We start from the raw sequence: 18,646 nt of genomic DNA on the forward strand, positions 1-18,646 counted from the left end.
CCATGCAGAAGTGACTTGGTTTGTGAATTCCTTAATTTAGGACTTTTGTTAAGCGAGGGTAGTAATACTTGAAGAGGAATTTAGCCTGCAAACTTAGGCCGTCAGAACTGTTCAGGTTATGAGCTGCCTTGTTTCACCCTGAAATGAGGAAACAGACTGGTAAGTCTAGTAGGAAGTCATTCAGCCGAGAAAGAAAGAAGACAAAGCGTTAGCAGTAATCACAGACTGGGAAGAGCCCACTGCCTTCCTGCCCCTCCTCCTTCCTCCTCACGCGGTCCTCCACCAGCCTGAGCAGGGAGAGTGACGAGGGACACCGGGGAGGCCCTGCTCTGTGGTGGCAGGAAGGCTCAGGCCACCACGACCGAATCTGTAATTTCTACTTCTGAATAAGTGGCCCTTTTCCCCCATTAATTTACTCTTTTGTAATGAGTGAGTTTAAAAGATCTTTTTTTTAAAAAAAAATATTGCTTTCAGATGTGACTCCCAGGCTGGATTTGAAAATAAATGTTGGCCATTACCTGATCAGATGCTGTACGGTCTTATTTTTAACCATTCTTTCCTTCAAGGGCCTGTTCATAGTGCAGAGGGCTGCAGGAGACAAGTGGGGGCGGGAGTGGTGGATTGTGGCCTGAGGCACTTACTTGCTTGAGAAAAATTGCTGCCAGATGAGTAGTTTCAAAACGCTCAGGCTGCTGATGTGGTCTTTAGTGGGGAGAGGATTAAAGGGCGTGCAGTTTCTCCTCTTCTTTATAAATATTTGCCGGAGAGCTAATGGGTTTTTGTGTGTGTGTGTATTTCCTTTTTCTATGGGGGAAATTACCAGTAATACAGGAACATCCTGTGATAAAATATACAAAGTACAGGCTGAGGGAATGGATGGATGAAATAGAAGAAATGTGCCCCAGGCCTGTGGCATGTATTATGACTAGTCCTGGCATCTCGATTTGCCTACAGGTGATTAACTACCGTATAGACAGAGGAATGTGTAGGGCATAAATAAATAGGCAATTCCATCAGCTGCTTTAAGCATAAAAAGCATTCATCCCCATCAAAGAAACCGCAAATGCTTTCACAAGCCTAAATTTAATTTTAAATTAGTTACTCATCCTGGAAGAACTGCAGTGGGAATAATCCCATGTAACTTCAAATGCTCACGTGTCTGAAGGAGCAGAAACTTCATTGCATTGCTTAAATGGTATATAGTTGCTCTCCCAATGCAATACCTGCTAATCTGATTAGATGCCTGCGTTGAGGTAGTGAGACTGGGAATACTTTAAATCTGAGTTTCTAAGCAGAGAAACACAGGAAAGATCTCCAACTGTAATTGTTGATTCTGTGGAAAATAGGAGCGTAGAAATTTCTAAAAATACTTATCTTTGTTCCCGTTATCCTCTCTTCCAAAGGAAGTTCAAATATGGCTCCAGAATAAGAGAATTACCGTATTAACGTTTTAATTTACCCGTCCTCACTAGGTGAAATTGTATATTAAGAAATATTTTAAACCACAAATGCCAAATTATTTACTTGCCGCCTTTTAATAAACTGAGTTCTCCTTTCCAGAGGGAGTGTCTCAGGAAACTTTTTTGGAGCTTGAAGAAAGCTGTCCCAGCAGGGCACTGGGAAGGCCCCTTCTTCAAGACCGAGGAGCCCCAGTGGGCTCTTGCAGCTGAGAGGGGGCAGCGCGAGGGGTGTGAGGGCACAGAAAGACGGCCTGGTAGCCCTGGTACCCCCTTCTGCTGCCCCCAGACATCAGGAGAGAGTGTCAGGGCGAGCCCATTGCTGCTGTTCTAGCCTGTTATCCTAGCCAGGGGGGAAGCTAAGAGCCAGCTGGTCCTTCCAGCACCAGGATACAACCTCCACCCTCAGGGCTCTCACTCTCCTTCCCCTGCTGGTGGACCCCCTGAGAGAAAGCTCTTTTCCTTCTGTGCCTTTTTGCAAAGAGCTTTCTTTTCACATCTGGGCAGGGGAGAGAAGACATGGCTCTACATTTTCTTGCTAACGTATGGTTACCTGGCATCAGGCACCTGGTCACGGTGGTCACAGGGGGGGCACCCAGGTTGGAAAGGCCATTTTGACAGCACAGCACCTGCTTTTTCTGAGCCCGTCCGTTAGAGACACCCTTTCCTAATCAGATACCCACCCCCTCACATGGTAGGGTGAGGGCGTAAAAGGTTCCACTGAACTATCACATACGTGTGGAAAAGTGCACAAATTGTAAGTGTACATCTTCATGAATTTTCACACCTTGGAAGCACCCATGTAACCAGTATCCAAGTGAAGTTTCTTTTTATAATGATGTTTCTTCCCAAATTATGAAAGCACTTTGTAGGAATTTTGGAAAATACAGCAAAGTATAATAAAGAAAATAAAATCCACTCACTGTACCGACTCCCAAAAAATGGCTACTGCTAACATTTTGGTGTGTTTCCAGTCTATCTGCCTGTTCCTTTCTCTCACACACAAAGACATACGCACACCCACAAATACGCACATGGTAACACAGCTTCTGAAGTCTCACGCATGTGTGCGAATACACACAGAAGTTCCAAATACAGATTTGTAGATATTTCACTGCCTGGTGGTTGGCTCCCTCAGCAGAATGGCTGAGAAAGAAAGGGAAACTGAAAACCATCTGTCTCCTTACTTGATAGCAGGAAAAGGGCTCCTTGTGGAGGGGAAGGTAAATAAATGGCCGACATATAGTTATGGGTGATTCATAGATTTCACTTACCCGATATGTTCCCGGCTCTCAGTCAACTAGCATTGATGATGGGAAATTTAAAGACTTCTTAATGCGGACCATCAAGCAGAGTAGAGACCTTTTGATGAAGAGCAGAGGTGAGGCCTGGACTTACACTTTTCCTGGCTCCTCTGTGAAACTGAGCCCCTCTTGGCTCCAGCTGCACTTTTGCCAGAAGGCCGACTTTCCTTTTTCTTTTTTAATTGGCCCTCTCACAGATAACCCAAGCAGAATTTAACCACAGAGCTCTTGCTTTAACAAAAGGAAGCTGAATCAAACTGTTGGAAATGGGCCCGGTGGTTTTGTGAGTTACAGCAAAATGCTCGTCCTCGTCACTGCTAAGATGGGTGCAATGACACTTCCCCGTGCAGGGCTGGTTGCTTTCATCCTCGCTGAATCTCCCGCTCGCACTGCCAGAAAGGAAACAGTTGGCACCAGCTTCCCGTTGCCATTGGTGGTACAGCCTGTGTTGCCCATATGCTCTCGGGCTGGCCAACAGCATCTGCAGGGGGCTTGATAAGGGTCCCTTGTGCTGGAGAAAGTTGTTTCCCTCAAAAGTGCCTATGCCTCTCTTTTTTAAAAACTATTTTTTAATTTTCTTATACACTTGGGATTTGCGTTTTTATAAAAGCTTATCAGACTTCTTATATTTGCAAAATGTTTCCTTCCGTCACTCTTTTCTCCTTGTTTGTTAAAAAAGCATGTTCACAAACAGTATGAAGTAGCCTGCCTGTTTACCAGAGTTCTTGTATTTCTTCGCAGTCGGAATCAGCTGTCCGCCCTGCCGGCCTGCCTGTGTGGTCTGCCTCTCAAAGTCTTAATTGCAAGTAACAACAAACTTGGATCGCTGCCTGAAGAGATAGGTCAGCTCAAACAGTTAATGGAGTTGGTATGTTACTGATTTTTAAGATGCCCTTTTTGTTTGTTTACTAATTGTAGCCTATCAAGGTAGTCAGAAAGACTTTTTGCTCCAGTGGGTCAAGGAGGGGATCATGTCGTGGGAGGTCTGTATATGATAGAGACGTTAAGTGGGGAAAGGAATAATCATGCGTTTGCTGTGACAGAGTTCCTGAAATTTACAGGTTTCCTGTAGTTTACACTTCCTGAAGTTTGCAGGATTTACCGTTCCTGAAGTTTCCGGATTATCCTATGGTATTTAGATCACTTTTTTTTCAGATTGCATAAATAAATTTGTGATAAATTTTGGATACACTGGCAAAATAATCTGCAAATAAGTTAGTAGGCCAAACGTTATGAATGTATATAATTAACTTGGAAAGAAGAGAATGCTCTGATTCTCTAAGGATTTTAGGAACCGTTGCTCCCAATTGATGTAACTTTAAAATGTGTCCATATCCCCAGGGAGAAGAAAGAAGAACAAGTTATAGATAGGCAGAGATGGCTTGTGTGTACCTGAGGCCGAGATGTCAGCTCCTTCACTACTAATTGAATTACTGACCTTGTTTCTAAAATGGGAAAGAATGAGTTCTTTCTGTACTTCTGTTGAGCTAAGATATCTTGGGTGAATGAGAGGCCAGAATGAGCAACTGGTCTAAACCATAATAGTCATAATTTATCCTCCGACAAGCATTCGTCCATACTGCCCTTGTGTCAAGCACAAAGCTGGATGTTGTGATTACAACCATGAAAAGGAGATAAAACCTTCCTTCAAGTAGACTCCAATCTAGAACACTGATGGCCAATAACTTTTCTCTTGTGTGCCAGTTCCAGTTAATTTTTTCAGGGCCACCTGGAACACTGGGGTGATGGCTTGTGAGGCCCAGATAAAGAGTGCTATGACTCCATGGTCATGTGTTCATCTGGAATTGGCTCTGAAAGTGACAGCCCCATGACACATATGTATCCACTTTGATTTTAGGACAGAAGTGAGTAATTTCTGTATAAAGGCAATAGAGCCCTAAAAAGAGTGCCTTTTCCAGGACAGCAGTATCTGAAACCCATTCCAACTAGCTCACACCAAGAGTTGGGATGAGTCATAAGGATACAGGGGTCTTCACGTCACTAGCACCGTGACATCTGGTCAGGGATCATGAGTGACTGGAACAAGATACTGGAAAGTTGTCAAGAACCATGGAAGCCACTGGTTTTCTTGCTCAGCTTTCTGTACTTCTCCATACAGTGGAGAGGTCGCCTAGCCCATACATCCCAAGTTTAAACGTCCCCCCAGATAAAGCGCATAGCAGGACCTACTAGCATGTCTCAGCCTTGGTTTCTGAGTGAGAGAGGCGAGACCTGGTTCCAGCGTCCTCTCCTGACTCGGCCAGCGATGCCCAAGGCACATGGTCACATTGCCCGGACATGGCTGCTCGGCTGCCACCGAGAGGGGTGATTCTGAAAGAAGACAGATATTAATTTGGGCAGACATCCTCCTCTCCACGAAGTCTCTATTACAAGAAGTAAGTGCATGGCGTAGGAACTGATTGATTGATTCAGTCTTGGGGTTGGGAAGGGTTTGTACAGGAAGAGACCTTTGAGAGGCGCCTTACATAAGTCCATGTAAGGGACAGAGGAGGCACTCAAGAGAGAAGGGACAGCTTGTGCAAAGGCCTGACAGCCCAGGAGTGCACGGCCGGCCTGGGGAGTGTGAAGCAGTATAATCCCATTGAGGCTAGGTGGAGTGAGGCGGGGCGCTGCATCCTCGAGGCCACGGCTTAGATTTAGGCCATCGTCACCTCCTTCCCCGAGTGTTCAAGGCCCTGCTGAGTCTGGCCCCTGCATGCCTCTCTAGGTTCGTCTCTTGTCCCTGGCCCCTTCACCCTCTGAATTCCAGCCTTGTTCATCTTCACTTCTAGACTTTTGAGCACATCGCTCTTTCCACAAGGACTGTTTCTTCCTTCTCTTCTTCTCCTGGTCAGTTCTCAGCCAAGGTAGATTTCACTTCCTCCAAAAGCCTTCCCAGATCCTGCAAGCCAGGGTTGGGTGCTCCGAAGGCCAGCACCCTCTACGTATCACTGAATTTTCACGGAACCACATTTGTCTTCTCACTTGGCGTTCTCCAGGCCGACACCCGCTACACCTTGAAAGCTGCTTCAGGACCGGAACTGCATGTTACTTGCTGTGTTATGCCAGTGCTTGGCACAAGATAGATGCCCGAAAAAATGTTTGCTGAAGGCTGCTGTCAAATCGTGGACAGTGGACCAAGAAGGTGGCTTGGGACCGATTGCGAGGACTCCCAAGTGCCGTGCCAGTGAGGGGCGACTCTGCCTTTCAATCCAAGTTAATTCAGAAGGTTCCATTTTAACTGATTCTGGAAAACAAAAGATATAGCAAATAACACTTCGGATGAAACTGATAGTTATTTGCTTTTTTAAAGAAATGCTTCTTTCAGGAGTGTGATAAACCCCCAAATCCGGGTTTGCTAGAATTTGGGTTAGGTCTTGCAAACACTGTATGAGTACAGCGTTGGTGTTTTTCCACCTGTCGGGCTCCTGCGGAGTGGATGTGTGGCACATCGGTGAGGTCAGCCTTTGGCAGCCGTAATGTGTTTCTGTCCCACTGCACCCCGGGCTTAAGCTGACAGCGTGCCGGCCATCGGCTGTGCGGCTACAGACCAGCTCATCTGCTAATAGGTGGTGCACGTGCTGAGCCCTGCAGCCAGCCCCACACGGGGCAGGGCTTCCCTCAGATTCTCCTGTCAGCTGCTGGTGGCAGGCAGCAGAGGTAGAAGAGCACTGTCTCTAGGCTCGGGGCACATGAGCTGCTGGGTGGCTTTAAGGGATGCCCTGGGCTTTTCTTAGGCCCCCGTCCAGAGCTCACCTCTAGGGAAGCTGCTTTGCCTCCTGGTTCCAGCGCTGCCATCAGCCTGTCCTGTGTCTTTTCTCCACCAGCAATAACTCTTGCACGCTTGAATCCTAGAATGTTAAAGCCATAGTGGTTTTAAAAGACATCTAGTCCGGGACTTCCCTGGTGGTCCAGTGGTTAAGACTTCGCCTTCCAATGCAGGGGGTGCGGGTTCGATCCCTGGTCGGGGAGCTAAGATCCCACATGCCTTGGGGCCAAAAAACCAAAACATAAAACAGAAGCACTATTGGAACAAATTCAGTAAAGACAAAAGAAAAAATGGTCCGCATCAAAAAAAAAAAAAAAATCTTAAAAAAAAAAAGACATCTACTCCAAGCTCTCAACATCTTACAAAAGAAGAAACCCAAGGCAGAGAGACAGTGAGCGATGCCCAGAGGGTCGGTCACCCTGGCGTAGCTGACTTACAACCCAAGCAGAAACACCCTCACCCAGCACTGTCCCTCACCCAGCACATGATGCAGACAGCAAATGTCATTTTATTTTTTTGTTTCTGTTTTTTGTTTTTACCTTTTAAAAAGAAATTTTTTTTGATGTATTTTTTTTTAACATCTTTATTGGAGTATAATTGCTTTACAGTGGTGTGTTCGTTTCTGCTGTAGAACAAAGTGAATCAGCTATACATGTACATACATCCCCAAATCTCCTCCCTCTTGGAGTATAGTTGATTCACAATGTTGTGTACTTTCTGCTGTACAGCAAAGTGAATCAGTTATACATATCTATCTATCTATCTATCTATCTATCTATCTATCTATCTATCTATCTATCTCCACTCTTTTTGAGATCCTTTTCCCAAATAGGTCATTACAGAGTATTGAATAGAGGTCCCTGTGCTATATAGTAAGTCCTTATTAGTTATCTATTTTATATATAGTAGTGTGTATATGTCAATCCCAATCTCCCAATTTATCCCTCCCCCTCTTTCCCCCCGGTAGCCATAAGTTTGTTTTCTACATCTGTGACTCTGTTTCTGTTTTGTAAATAAAATTTATTTGTACCATTTTTTTTAGATTCCGCTTATAAGCGATATCATATGATATTTGTCCTTCTGCAAATGTCATTTTACATGTACTAGTAGCCACATTAAAAAAAAAACAGAAGCAAGTGAAATTCATTTTAGTAATATATTTTAGTTTACCCTAGATAGCTAAAATATTATTTCAACATCTCTACAATATAAAATTGATGAGATATTTTAGAGTCTTTCTTTCCTACTAAGTTTTTGAGGTTTTCCACTGACACAGCCCAGATTGGACTAGCCACATTTCTCCTGCTCAATAGCCACATGAGGCTGGTGGCCACCCTTCCAGACAGGGCAGCTCTGTAGCTTGTGTTCCTTCTGCTCTATGGGCAAGTGTGATCTTCACAAAAAGCAATTATTTGTGAAGTTGGTGGATATTTAATAACTTGCCATTGTTTAACCGCAAGGGGTGACTGGCCTTGCTTAAGGTCACAGACTAAAAAAGATTAGTTTCCATCCATTCTTATTTATTTTTCATATCTTTTTGCTTAAAATAGTAGTGATACTATAGGTAACCATGTCAGATGATTTTTAGCTATCAATTGGAAAAACAATTCCCTGGAGAGCCTGAAGTAATTCTAGAATTGCGTGGGAGGCTCATGTTTTGTAGTTACATAGTAACTGACTTGTTGAAAACATTTGGTTGCTCCAGAAGCATTCAGAGTACCTTCAGTCACGTAGGGCTGATAAAATCTCTCAGCTTATTATTAGGCTCTGAGCCCTGTTGAACTATTTTGGTAGAAATATTTGAGAAATTTTCACATTAGACTCAAAGAGTATCCTAAACTGAGTTGTAAACTCTCTTCTCTTCCAAGTATGAGCGAATGTTCCAGAGTCATCATTCGCTTAAAAAACAAACACCAGAGCACCGTGGCCATCTGCAAGAAGGGTGCCCTCTCTGATTTTTGAGAGGAGTTGGATTTGGAAAACAGTATCTTACTTTCTTGAATATATCACAATTATCTAAGAATCTTAAAACATAAAGCATTGCCATTTAGTGATTGTGATTGGGCAAAGAATATGGACAAGCAGTTTTTCCTCCTTCCATGAAGACTTTCATTAAGAAACACTTCTGAGACGCCTTTTCTTGAGTCCACAGGAGAGGCGAGGATATATTTCCACGTTGTTTCGGGTGCCGGAGAACTTAGGGGAACCTAAGCTCTATGGAGCTGCCCCTCAAGGGTCATTTCTGATGAGAATGATCTAGAACTTTCTGACCTCAGCTACTTTGAATTACTTCTGTACCGCTTGTCTCCTTAGAGCTGTAGCTGTGTGTCCGTGTTGCTTTGTAAGTCTTCGTATCTGCATGTTCTTTCTATCCAGGAAAGAGATAAAGCACTGGCATTTACTGAGCACCTACTGTATGCCAGGCACTCTGCTGGGTACTTGACATGTGTTCTATCTTTCGATCTTGACAGTAACCCAGCAAGGTGGATATCCTGTCTACCTTGCACAGACAAGTTTGGGTTTCAGAATTACTCACCCAAAGGACGTGGGGCTATGATGTGGTGGAGTGGAGTGAAAACCAGGTTTGTCTGCTGAAAGCCCAAGGCCTTTCCGGAGTACAGTGGAGCTGTGCTCACTGGGTCCCCATCTAGATCATAAGCCTCTCGTGGAGAGGAGCCATGATTTCTTTCTGTGCAGTTGCCCTGTTTCAACTTGCAGTGGTTTTCCCATTCAAGTTGGGGCAGGCTGTGAACAGTAGGGAGAATGTTACAAAAGTAGGGTGTGGTACAAATGGGCCGTGTCTGTCTGAGAGTTCCCTCACTGAAGAACCTCAAGCCAGGCACGAGGGTCAGCAGACTTCTCTTGGGTTGACTAAACCTCATTTTACTCATAAAGACGGTGTCAACATCCTGGAAACATTTTTTTTTTTTTTTTACTTGTCAAATCATACCTGAAGGATAAGGTGTGTTAAATATTTGGTAAGAAATACCGTATGAATGCCATGTTATAATTAACAGACGGCTCTGAAGAAGACAGGCACACTAAGTAAGAACACAATAAATTTGAGAACCTTTTATGGGGCATTTGCCAAAGGTCTAGAAGTTTTCTCACCAGTTCTCTGTACATGCTGACACACTGGGGTCCATGTCTTGTTTGGTTTTTCTCAATTCTGCCCTCTCCCAACTCATGCCGTGTGTGAAAATAGTGTCTTCCGGCTCTTGACTTCATATAAGAGAACATAATATCACTGTTTCAGAAACCTGCTTTTACAACCCCAAACTCACTGGACCTGACTCAGGTAATAACTGACTTGAAGGTGCATTTCCTGGCCCTGACTACACACGCTACTTTTTTTTTTTCTCTTTTTTGTGAAATGTTTGGTTGTGTGGAGAGTTGGAATTCAGGGATTGATTATAGACACGGGATGTACTGAGGAACTTCTGAGGGAAATCTCTTCTTCGTTTTTTTTTTAATGTGTCGCATTCCAGTCTCTGAGGTAGGCGTAATGGAGACATGAATTCATGTCTGCTGTAATCGTAGGTCCATTCCTAGTCTCTGGAGATGCCGCCTAACCTCGCTGGTTTCTGTGAGGGAATTGGAAACTCATGGCCTGTGCAGGGTCCTTTCTGTTGCTTCTATCTCCGCGTTTCTTTTGAAGAGCAAGGTTTGTGCTTGCTGGGTATGTGAAAGAGTGTGAGGTAGGGTTTTATACTAGAAGGAGACTCTCAGTAAGTGTTGAGAGGTAATAATTTACCATAGCAGAGGTTGCTTGAAAAAGTTTTGAGTTTAAATGCATATACTGATTTGTCTTAAAATTAAAGTTCTCACTACAGGCATTTAGGTTTTTGATTGCTGAAAAATCAAAATTGACATTACTCCTACGTCAGTTAAGTATCTATCTTTCAAACAAAATCTCTTCATTATTTTTGATATGGTAGATGGATTTTCCTGATCTTGGAAGGAAATTGCAATTATTTATAATATCACCTCTTCTTTTTACCTAGGAACAGCGAGGTTAAGATATTTACCTAAAGTTACACAGTGAGTCATACAAAAGACATTTCCAAAAATGGACATGGTCACATGATGGGAGGCCAGTATCAATAGCTTGTATTTCCTGTTAGAACATTTGCATTTTCTTCAATTAAATAAAGAGGTAGAGTTTTAAAAATAAATTTATTTACTTTATTTTTGGCTGCATTGGGTCTTCGTTGTGGTGCGCGGGCTTCTCATCGCGGTGGCTTCTCTTGTTGTGGAGCATGGTCTCTAGGCACCTAGGCTTCAGTAGTTGTGGCACACGGGCTCAGTAGTTGTGGCTCGTGGGCTCTAGAGCACAGGCTCAGGAGTTGTGGCACACGGGCTTAGTTGCTCCACGGCATGTGGGATCTTCCCGGACCAGGACTCGAACCCGTGTCCCTTGCATTGGCAGGCAGATTCTTAACCACTGTGCCATCAGGGAAGACCAAGAGGTAGATTTTAAAATACGACTTAAGCTGTCGTATAACCACGCTAAGTTTCTGAAAACCTAAGAGTCAGGGGAAGGTAGCTCATGAGAATACCATGTGCAGTTCTGCCGCTTAGCCTGGTCTCACTGGAAACCTTCTCTATCCAAGATCATCTTGACGCAGTAGTTATGTTGGCTTTCATTAGAAGTCACGACTTAAGAAAGCATCTCTAGTCTTTTAAAAAATATATTCTGAAAGTGAACATTTCCTAGTTTAATAATCCTTGAACCTACGCTGATGTTTTAAATCCTTGTCATTATTGCATTCTGAAGGTAAGGTAGCAATTAGCAGTCAGTCAGCTAAAATGTATTAATCTCCAACATGCATTTAACCCTTCTAGAGACTTTCTTAATTGCCCAGAAGAGTTGTGATGAAATGAGAATCTTAACTTCTAAAGTTTTTCTTTTGGTTGCTTAAAAGCATCTTGATTAAACCAGTGGAAAATAAGTGTATTTTAAGTCATAGCTAAAATTCTCTATTTTGTTTTTTTATCTAAATGACAAAATTAGACTGGCTGGTTCATAAAACTTAAGTTTGAGTATTTATGTGATTATATAATGCATAATGATTAGATTCATTTCTGTATCAAACAATAGAATTGGGCCTACCTGTATATTTATAACTTTATAATGCTGAATATATGGTAATTTGATTTCACCGTGGTTTGGAATAATTATTTTCCAAGACATAGCTTAGGGCTAATAGACAATTCAGAGGGGATTCATTTGACTGTTTTAAGAAGCCACTGGATCTGGAACTCATAGCTTGATAAATTCTCAATATTGCAGAAATATGGGGCATTAATGTTGTTTATTTTTAAAATTTATTTTCCTAAATCATATCTTTTTAAAATGAACTCCCCCCCTGACAAAAAAAAAGCCATTATTTCTTTTAGACTAAATGTGGACAGACATGTTCTAGAGAACCAGGCTATTCTAGGAATGTTGCTTTTACACATTTTAACCTGAAATACGTTATCTGAAAACATCTAGACTATTTTCCTCTCTGTACTCCTCCTCATTCCCAACTAATTAAGATGTAATTACCTATGGGGTTTTATTTTTGTGATGAAATTCATAACCTCTTTAAAACTTGGCAAGGTTCAATAGCTGGGAGGGTGTTGAGTTTGCACAGTTTTCTGCTATATTGATCATACAAGAGTGAAAAGTCTTTATCTTGCTTTTTCCCTCATTATTTTGGCAGGACAGGAAGTAACTGAGAGCAGTGCAGAGTACTATTAAAATAATTTGACCTTCACCATATACCCTTCAAAATGTGAATGGACAATTGGACTTTATGTTTCTAATTGTCTACAGATGTCCTGTCTTGTAAGTTAGAAGGAAAAACTTGTTTTATCATTATGTGAAGTTCTTTAAAAAAAAAAAATTAGGAAAACATTTCCCTGCAGGTAAACAAGTGTTTAAATATAGCTGAGGGGAGTCTATTTTCTCTGATAAGGCCATTTAGAAATATATGTTGGAAAAATTACCTTATATTTATGGAAACAGCATACTCTAATTTCATGGCTAGCCGGGGTTAATCAACAACGTGCAAGGTGAGTGTAGTACACAGGAAAAAAATAGAATAAAGATGCATTTCATCTCAGGAGATTTCATGGCGAGACTGTGCTGCCTAAATATATCTGTTCTCTTTTAGCTTTCCTCTCCCACCTCTCTTTTTTTAAGAGAAATGTTTTTTTGAAAAATTATGTCCTTAAAACTTCTGAAAATCATCAGTTTCACATTGAAAAATACGTGATTCCCGTAATCTGCAAAAGGGTCTTTCTCATGCTATCACTCACAGACTTATAAAACATTTTAGGTGTCAACATAAATTCTCCTTAGAGGTGGAAAATAATTCTCACTAATTCTTCTCCCATGACCTCCCCTCCTCTCAGCCATCACCAACATGACTGTGCCTGGTCCTGAGTCCAATAAAATGATTTAATTTCATATATTTCTAGGGCTTACCTGTGTACCATTTGTGTGAGGACTCTTAGATTTTGAAATGGTACCTCTTGCTTATTGGTAACTTGGTGGAAGCAAAGAAAGATAAAACTTTCATCGAAAGGGTTTGGTTGTTGACTTTTGCGGCTGATGAAATGCCATAGTAACTGGGAAAAGGTGGCATTTTACTTTTCACTTCTCATATATGGAAGTATATTCAGAAAGGCAGAGGAATTTACTGATTCAGTGAGGGGCTAAGAGTGACTGAACAAATCTCTGGACCTCCTAATTATGTAATTACTTCCTTAGACATTTATGTCTCTGCAGATGCGCTTGTCGGTTTTTTTTTTTTTAACATTAGGGATGTCTTTCATAAAATTTGGTGTGACTTTTCTAGGCCAGAAGCAATGCAGGAATAGCCAGCTTGTGGGTGATGCCATTGAACACCTAATGTCCTTAACCTGTCACACGCCAGCCCCCTGCCCCAACCCCAAGTCAGACAGCTGAGTATGGAACAGTATGGTGGGCTGATTCCAATGCGTACACCCAGGCTTTACAGATCACAGCTTCATTTCCTTTAATAGGAGCGATGTTATTCCTCTTCATCAAGTGATATCCATTTAGCGCCTTCATGACCTTGACAGATTGGCAGGTCACCTGAGGATATGTAAATGAGATGAGGTTAGAGGGCAGTGATCCACTGTGTTCTGTACAGCCCTGCTCTTACATGGAGCACAGAGGTTTCAAGGAATTGGTCAATGGTGAGTTCTCATCTGAGCGAATGTGAAACCAATTTCTGAAACAAGGCTTTGCTGCTTTCTAAAAGGATGAGTGAAGGGGAGTTTTTGCAGGTTCAGCAGTGATGTGGGATGTTTAAGGACTTGATCTCATTGGGATCATTTGTGGCCCAAATATATTTGTGGTTCGGTGACACCAAGCAGGACCTGCAAGAAATTTGGTGTGTATGTTGGAGCCTCTTGGGTTCCCAGCCAGAGACAATAAACTGTACCATTATGGAGCGTTAACATAAATGGAGTTCAGAAGTCTTATCCAATATTTATTGATCCCTTACTTTATTTATTTATTTTTAAAATTTATTTTATTTATTTAATTTATTTTTGGCTGCGTTGGGTCTTTGTTGCTGTGCGCGGGCTTTCTCTAGTTGCAGTGAGTGGGGGCTACTCTTGGTTGCGGTGCGCGGGCTTCTCATTGCAGTGGCTTCTCTTGTTGTGGAGCACGGGCTCTAGGCACGTGGGCTTCAGAAGTTGTGGCACGCGGGTTCAGTAGTTGCGGCGCACAGGCTCTAGAGCGCAGGCTCAGTAGTTGTGGTGCACGGGCTTAGTTGCTCCGCGGCATGTGGGATCTTCCCGGACCAGGGCTCGAACCTGTGTCCCCTGCATTGGCAGGCGGATTCTTAACCACTGCGCCACCAGGAAAGCCCCTGATCCCTTACTTTATACCTGGCATTCTGCTCCGCACAGGAGGCAGAGTGACTAAGGCACAGTCTCTTCCATCTAGGAGCTCACAGGCTCACAGGAGAAGGCAAACATTTGAGCAGATTTGAGTTTGGGACTTTATCCTGAGGAGCCATTGCAGGTGTTTGAGCTGATGAATGATAGAGTGAAATTCACACCCTGTAAATCTTCACTCTGTGAAAGATGGAACCGAGGAGGAGATTGATGCCTGGAAACAACCAGAAATCATTGTAGTGTCTAGCTGAGAGATACTGCTGGTCTGGACTAAAGGAGTAGCTGGGGTAAGGGAGGTGGAGAGCTGGGCAGAGCTACTAGGGACAAGAGGAAGGGTGGGGTTAGGGGAGGTAATAATGATATAGAAGATTAAAAATGTCACGGCCACCATTTTGCATGTGTCAAGAGGTGGTTCTGATCAGTGATTACTAATAGAGTATTACTTTTCCAAAGCAAAGAAGACACAGTCCGCATACCCCACAGTCTTGCGTGTAAAATGTTTGTAAAGGTGTTCAGGTCCAAAGTTTCCAGCCTTCTGATAAGAACTCCATTTTAAGTAAATAATGCATCCAAACAATGCAGTAATATATATAGGTATCCACTGTAAAATATGAGCATTTGGTAAGGTAAGGTAGTGGCTGAACAGAGGGCTGGAAATTTGTTCCAAGTGTTAACCCTGGTACTTGCAAGCCTTGGACAATTGACTGAACTTTCCTGAGCCTCAGTTTTCTGATCTGTGAATATTAGGCCAGTAATCTTACCTCATGGGTTTGTTGTGAGAAATAAGACTGAAGCATGTGAGAAGAGCAGCCCTCGAGGCTGGCAGAGTAGCTACCGAAGGCTACTGACATGCTTCTTTTCTCCCTTTTCTCTCAGAGGATGTTTCAAATGTTGCACTTTCTTTTTTCTTCTCTGTGCTAAGCCTCACTTGACCTCGGACCCGGAGACCAATATAAAAATGTACCTGTGTAGTTGTCCTAATATTTAAATTCCGTAAGGAGATTTCACATGAAATGCTTGATCTCCCGGCAAAAGGCGTTTACTATTTCTCTCTTTGTTTTCAATGCAGGACGTCAGCTGCAACGAGATCACAGCCTTGCCTCAGCAGATAGGGCAATTGAAATCCCTACGAGAACTGAATGTCAGAAGAAATTACCTTAAAGTTTTACCACAAGGTAAAAAAAGAAAGAGGGAAAAATGAATCAAACAGGAGGCTTTTATTATATTTTGTTTACCTTTGTGAAGAAGGTAGCTCTAGTCATGTTTGTGTGTGCCTATTCATATTAATTATAATTTGAATGTCATGTGCTGATAACAGAAAAGTTATATTCAAGTTGTAATTTTAGTCAGGGGTTCAGTAACAAAATCATTCCCCCTGTATAAAGCTGTGTGTGTGTGTATGTGTGTGTATTAAGTTTGTTCAGGCTCGCATAACAAAGTACCACAGACTGAGTGGTTTAAACAACAGAAATGTATTTTCCCGCAGTCTGGAGGCTGGAAGTCTGAGATCAAAGTGTTGGTCAGTTTGGTTTCTCCTGAGCCCTCCCTCCTTGGCTTGTAGATGGCCGTCTTCTCCCTGCATCTTCCCTCTGTGTCTGTGTCCTAATCTCTTCTTCTTGTATGGAAACCCATCGTACTGGATTAGGGCCCACACGAATGACCCCATTTTAACTCATTTACCCTTTAAAGACCCTATCTCCAAATACAGTCACATTCTGAGGCACTGTGGGTCAGGGCTCCGACATATGAATTTGGGGGGCACACAGTTCAGCTCCTAACAGGAGGCAACATGAATTGCTTCTGGTATGGATGGACGTGTGATGTCCTGGGACATCCTGCCAATAGTCAGTTGCCGCACTTGGTCCTGCAGATCCAGAAGTCAGGGTTTGGGGCTTTGGGGATCTGGGAGCCCTGACTGGGAACCCTGAGTGTCTCGAACCCATGCTTCAGGCGAGGGCATGCCTTTGCTGCAGTGAAACTTGAACTGATGTCACTGGTTGTTTGGATGAATTTCTTGAAGCCTGGAGCAAGGATGGCTCCAGGGCCTCAGCATTGAGACTCGGGTTCCCTGAAACAGCACGAACACCGAGCCCCTCACACAGCCCCACCCAGGAGCCAAACGTGGGCAAACCCTTCCCTGCAGCTCTGGGCTTCCATAGTGTGTCCCTCTGATATGTTGCGTTGAAGCTAAAGTAAAAAGATATTCAATAAAAAAATTGTCAGGGACTTCCCTGGCAGTCCAGTGGTTAAGACTCCGTGTTTCCACTGCAAGAGGCATGGGTTCGATCCCCAGTTGGGGAACTAAGATCCCGCATGCAGCGCAGCCAAAAAAAAAAAAAAAAAATTGTCAGTCAACTGTACTTCAATAAAACAAAAATAAATTAAAAATAAAAAAGATATATTTATTCAGAAATGTTATACCATTAAGAACATTGATAAGCAGCCTTGTAGATCATGCTGGAACTGAATTTCACATTTTGGGATCCTCGTTTGGACCTGATCAGGAATGAGTTGATGAACAGCAGGACACTGAATGCTTTCTCCAAAACGTACTCTGGTTCTCAAAGATCACATTGGTTTCTATCATTTTCATTTAAGCACATTAGGATGCCTGATAAGCTAAAGTGTATATTTGGGAACAGTCAGCATTTGGTTAATCTGACTCTAATGCAGCTATTTGAGAGCTGCCTGATTTTTATTATTCTGTTCCTGCTTCATGATCTTTGGCTTGAAGTGCTTCGTTATTCAAGGCAAGAAAATGGAGCTCGGAAAGGGAAAAACTTTATAAAATGTAATGTGCTTCATAGATGGGAGTTTTCAGTGTCATCTGCCATCTTCACCTTTCTCATGCTGGCTAGTATTTAAAGAAGAATTAGAAACTGTCTCAGCCTAAAGATTTATTACTTTATTACTTGAGATGACTTGGTATAAAAACATTGATTTTTCATTTTGTCATTGTGCGGTTCCAGTTCTGAATGGATGAAATTGTTTTTCTTGGTTTGAGCAAGTACAAAGAGAAAACTCTTACTAACAGCAAATTTATAATCATATAGCCTTTCATAGCATTAAAGAAAACTTTCATCTAAATTTAAGCTCTTAGGTTAATTATTGAGAAGTCATCACAAACTATTGAACTCTCATTTTCAAAAGAAAAATTTAATTTAATCATTTAACAGTTTCCTGTAGTGGTTTAGAAACATGTGGGAAGAAGGTGCATCTGTAAAATCAAGATATTTGTTTCTGTCATCACTCCTTGCTCTCTTAACTTAAAAGCATTCCTTCTCCTAAAAAGATCACTTACAAATTTCTATACTTTTCATAATTATGTTTTCTCAGGCTTAGTATTTTAATATACACTCGGAGCTAAAACTTCAGTTTACTGGAAAATCTTTTTAAAAAAAAAATAATTTCCTGAATATCAAGTTTCTTTTTGCTTTACTCTGGAGAACTCTGTTAACAAAAGAGCATTGATAATGCTCTCAGGCAGTGAATTTAAAGACTTTTCATATTTACTCACTTGTTTTTCCTCTTTAGTACCCCTCCTCATATGCTTTCAATTTGAGCAGGGGGGGAAAGTTTGCGGCCTAATTGCCCACATCAGTCTTGTGGTGGTTTTACTACAACTAATGCAACAGGGAGACTCTATTTTGTTCTTTCTGGCACCAGGATGGACAGAAGATTAGTCATTCATTGCCCCTCTTTGCAATGGAGAAAGAGGAGTGGGATTCATTGTTCTTTTTAGTTTTTCTCTTACCCCTTTTTTCCTGCTCTGTCTCTTTTGGCTTTTTCTGAGCTGGAGTTATCATTTTCTCCTTTGTTTCCTTGTTGTGAAAATGTCAGATTCTAGCTTTCCTAAACTAAGATGGTAATTGTGTCCCCAACAGGCACTAAAAGGAATTGTCATTATAAAAACCATTTCTTACTTTATTTAACTGTAAGTCGCCTTCCTTCCCCTCCTGCTATGTCTTCCAAGCACTTAGCTCTCTAGTCTTGCTTAAACGTCTTCATTTTAAGTGACAAATTGCTGAAGAGCCAGAGTGCAGTTAAACTTCACCCCTGATTTGCCAGCCTAACTTGAGGGAGTCAAGTTAGCCATCAGAGAGATGGATTCATATTTCTGGAAGTTATAGCAAGGAGATATTCTTTTTACATACAGTCCCCCTAATTCTCAGCCCTGTTTTCAAAACAAACTATTA

General features: G+C 42.2%; 1 protein-coding gene across 4 annotated transcripts in view; it reads left to right on the forward strand.

Moving 5' to 3' along the window:
• LRCH1 (leucine rich repeats and calponin homology domain containing 1) overlaps positions 1 to 18,646 on the forward strand; it is a 111,569-nt gene that overhangs the window by 19,273 nt on the left and 73,650 nt on the right. For all 4 annotated transcript variants that reach the window (XR_014256279.1, XM_082435393.1, XM_082435395.1 and 1 more), the window contains exons 2-3: positions 3,503 to 3,629; positions 15,520 to 15,625. Coding sequence is in view for 3 of the 4 variants with exons in the window: in XM_082435393.1 (XP_082291519.1) it covers positions 3,503 to 3,629; positions 15,520 to 15,625 (233 nt within the window). In the remaining variant the exon portion in view is untranslated. The remainder of the gene's footprint in view (positions 1 to 3,502; positions 3,630 to 15,519; positions 15,626 to 18,646) is intronic.

This window comes from Balaenoptera physalus, assembly GCF_965194825.1.
Source record: "Balaenoptera physalus genome assembly, chromosome: 18".
In the NCBI taxonomy this organism is placed as follows: domain Eukaryota; kingdom Metazoa; phylum Chordata; class Mammalia; order Artiodactyla; family Balaenopteridae; genus Balaenoptera; species Balaenoptera physalus.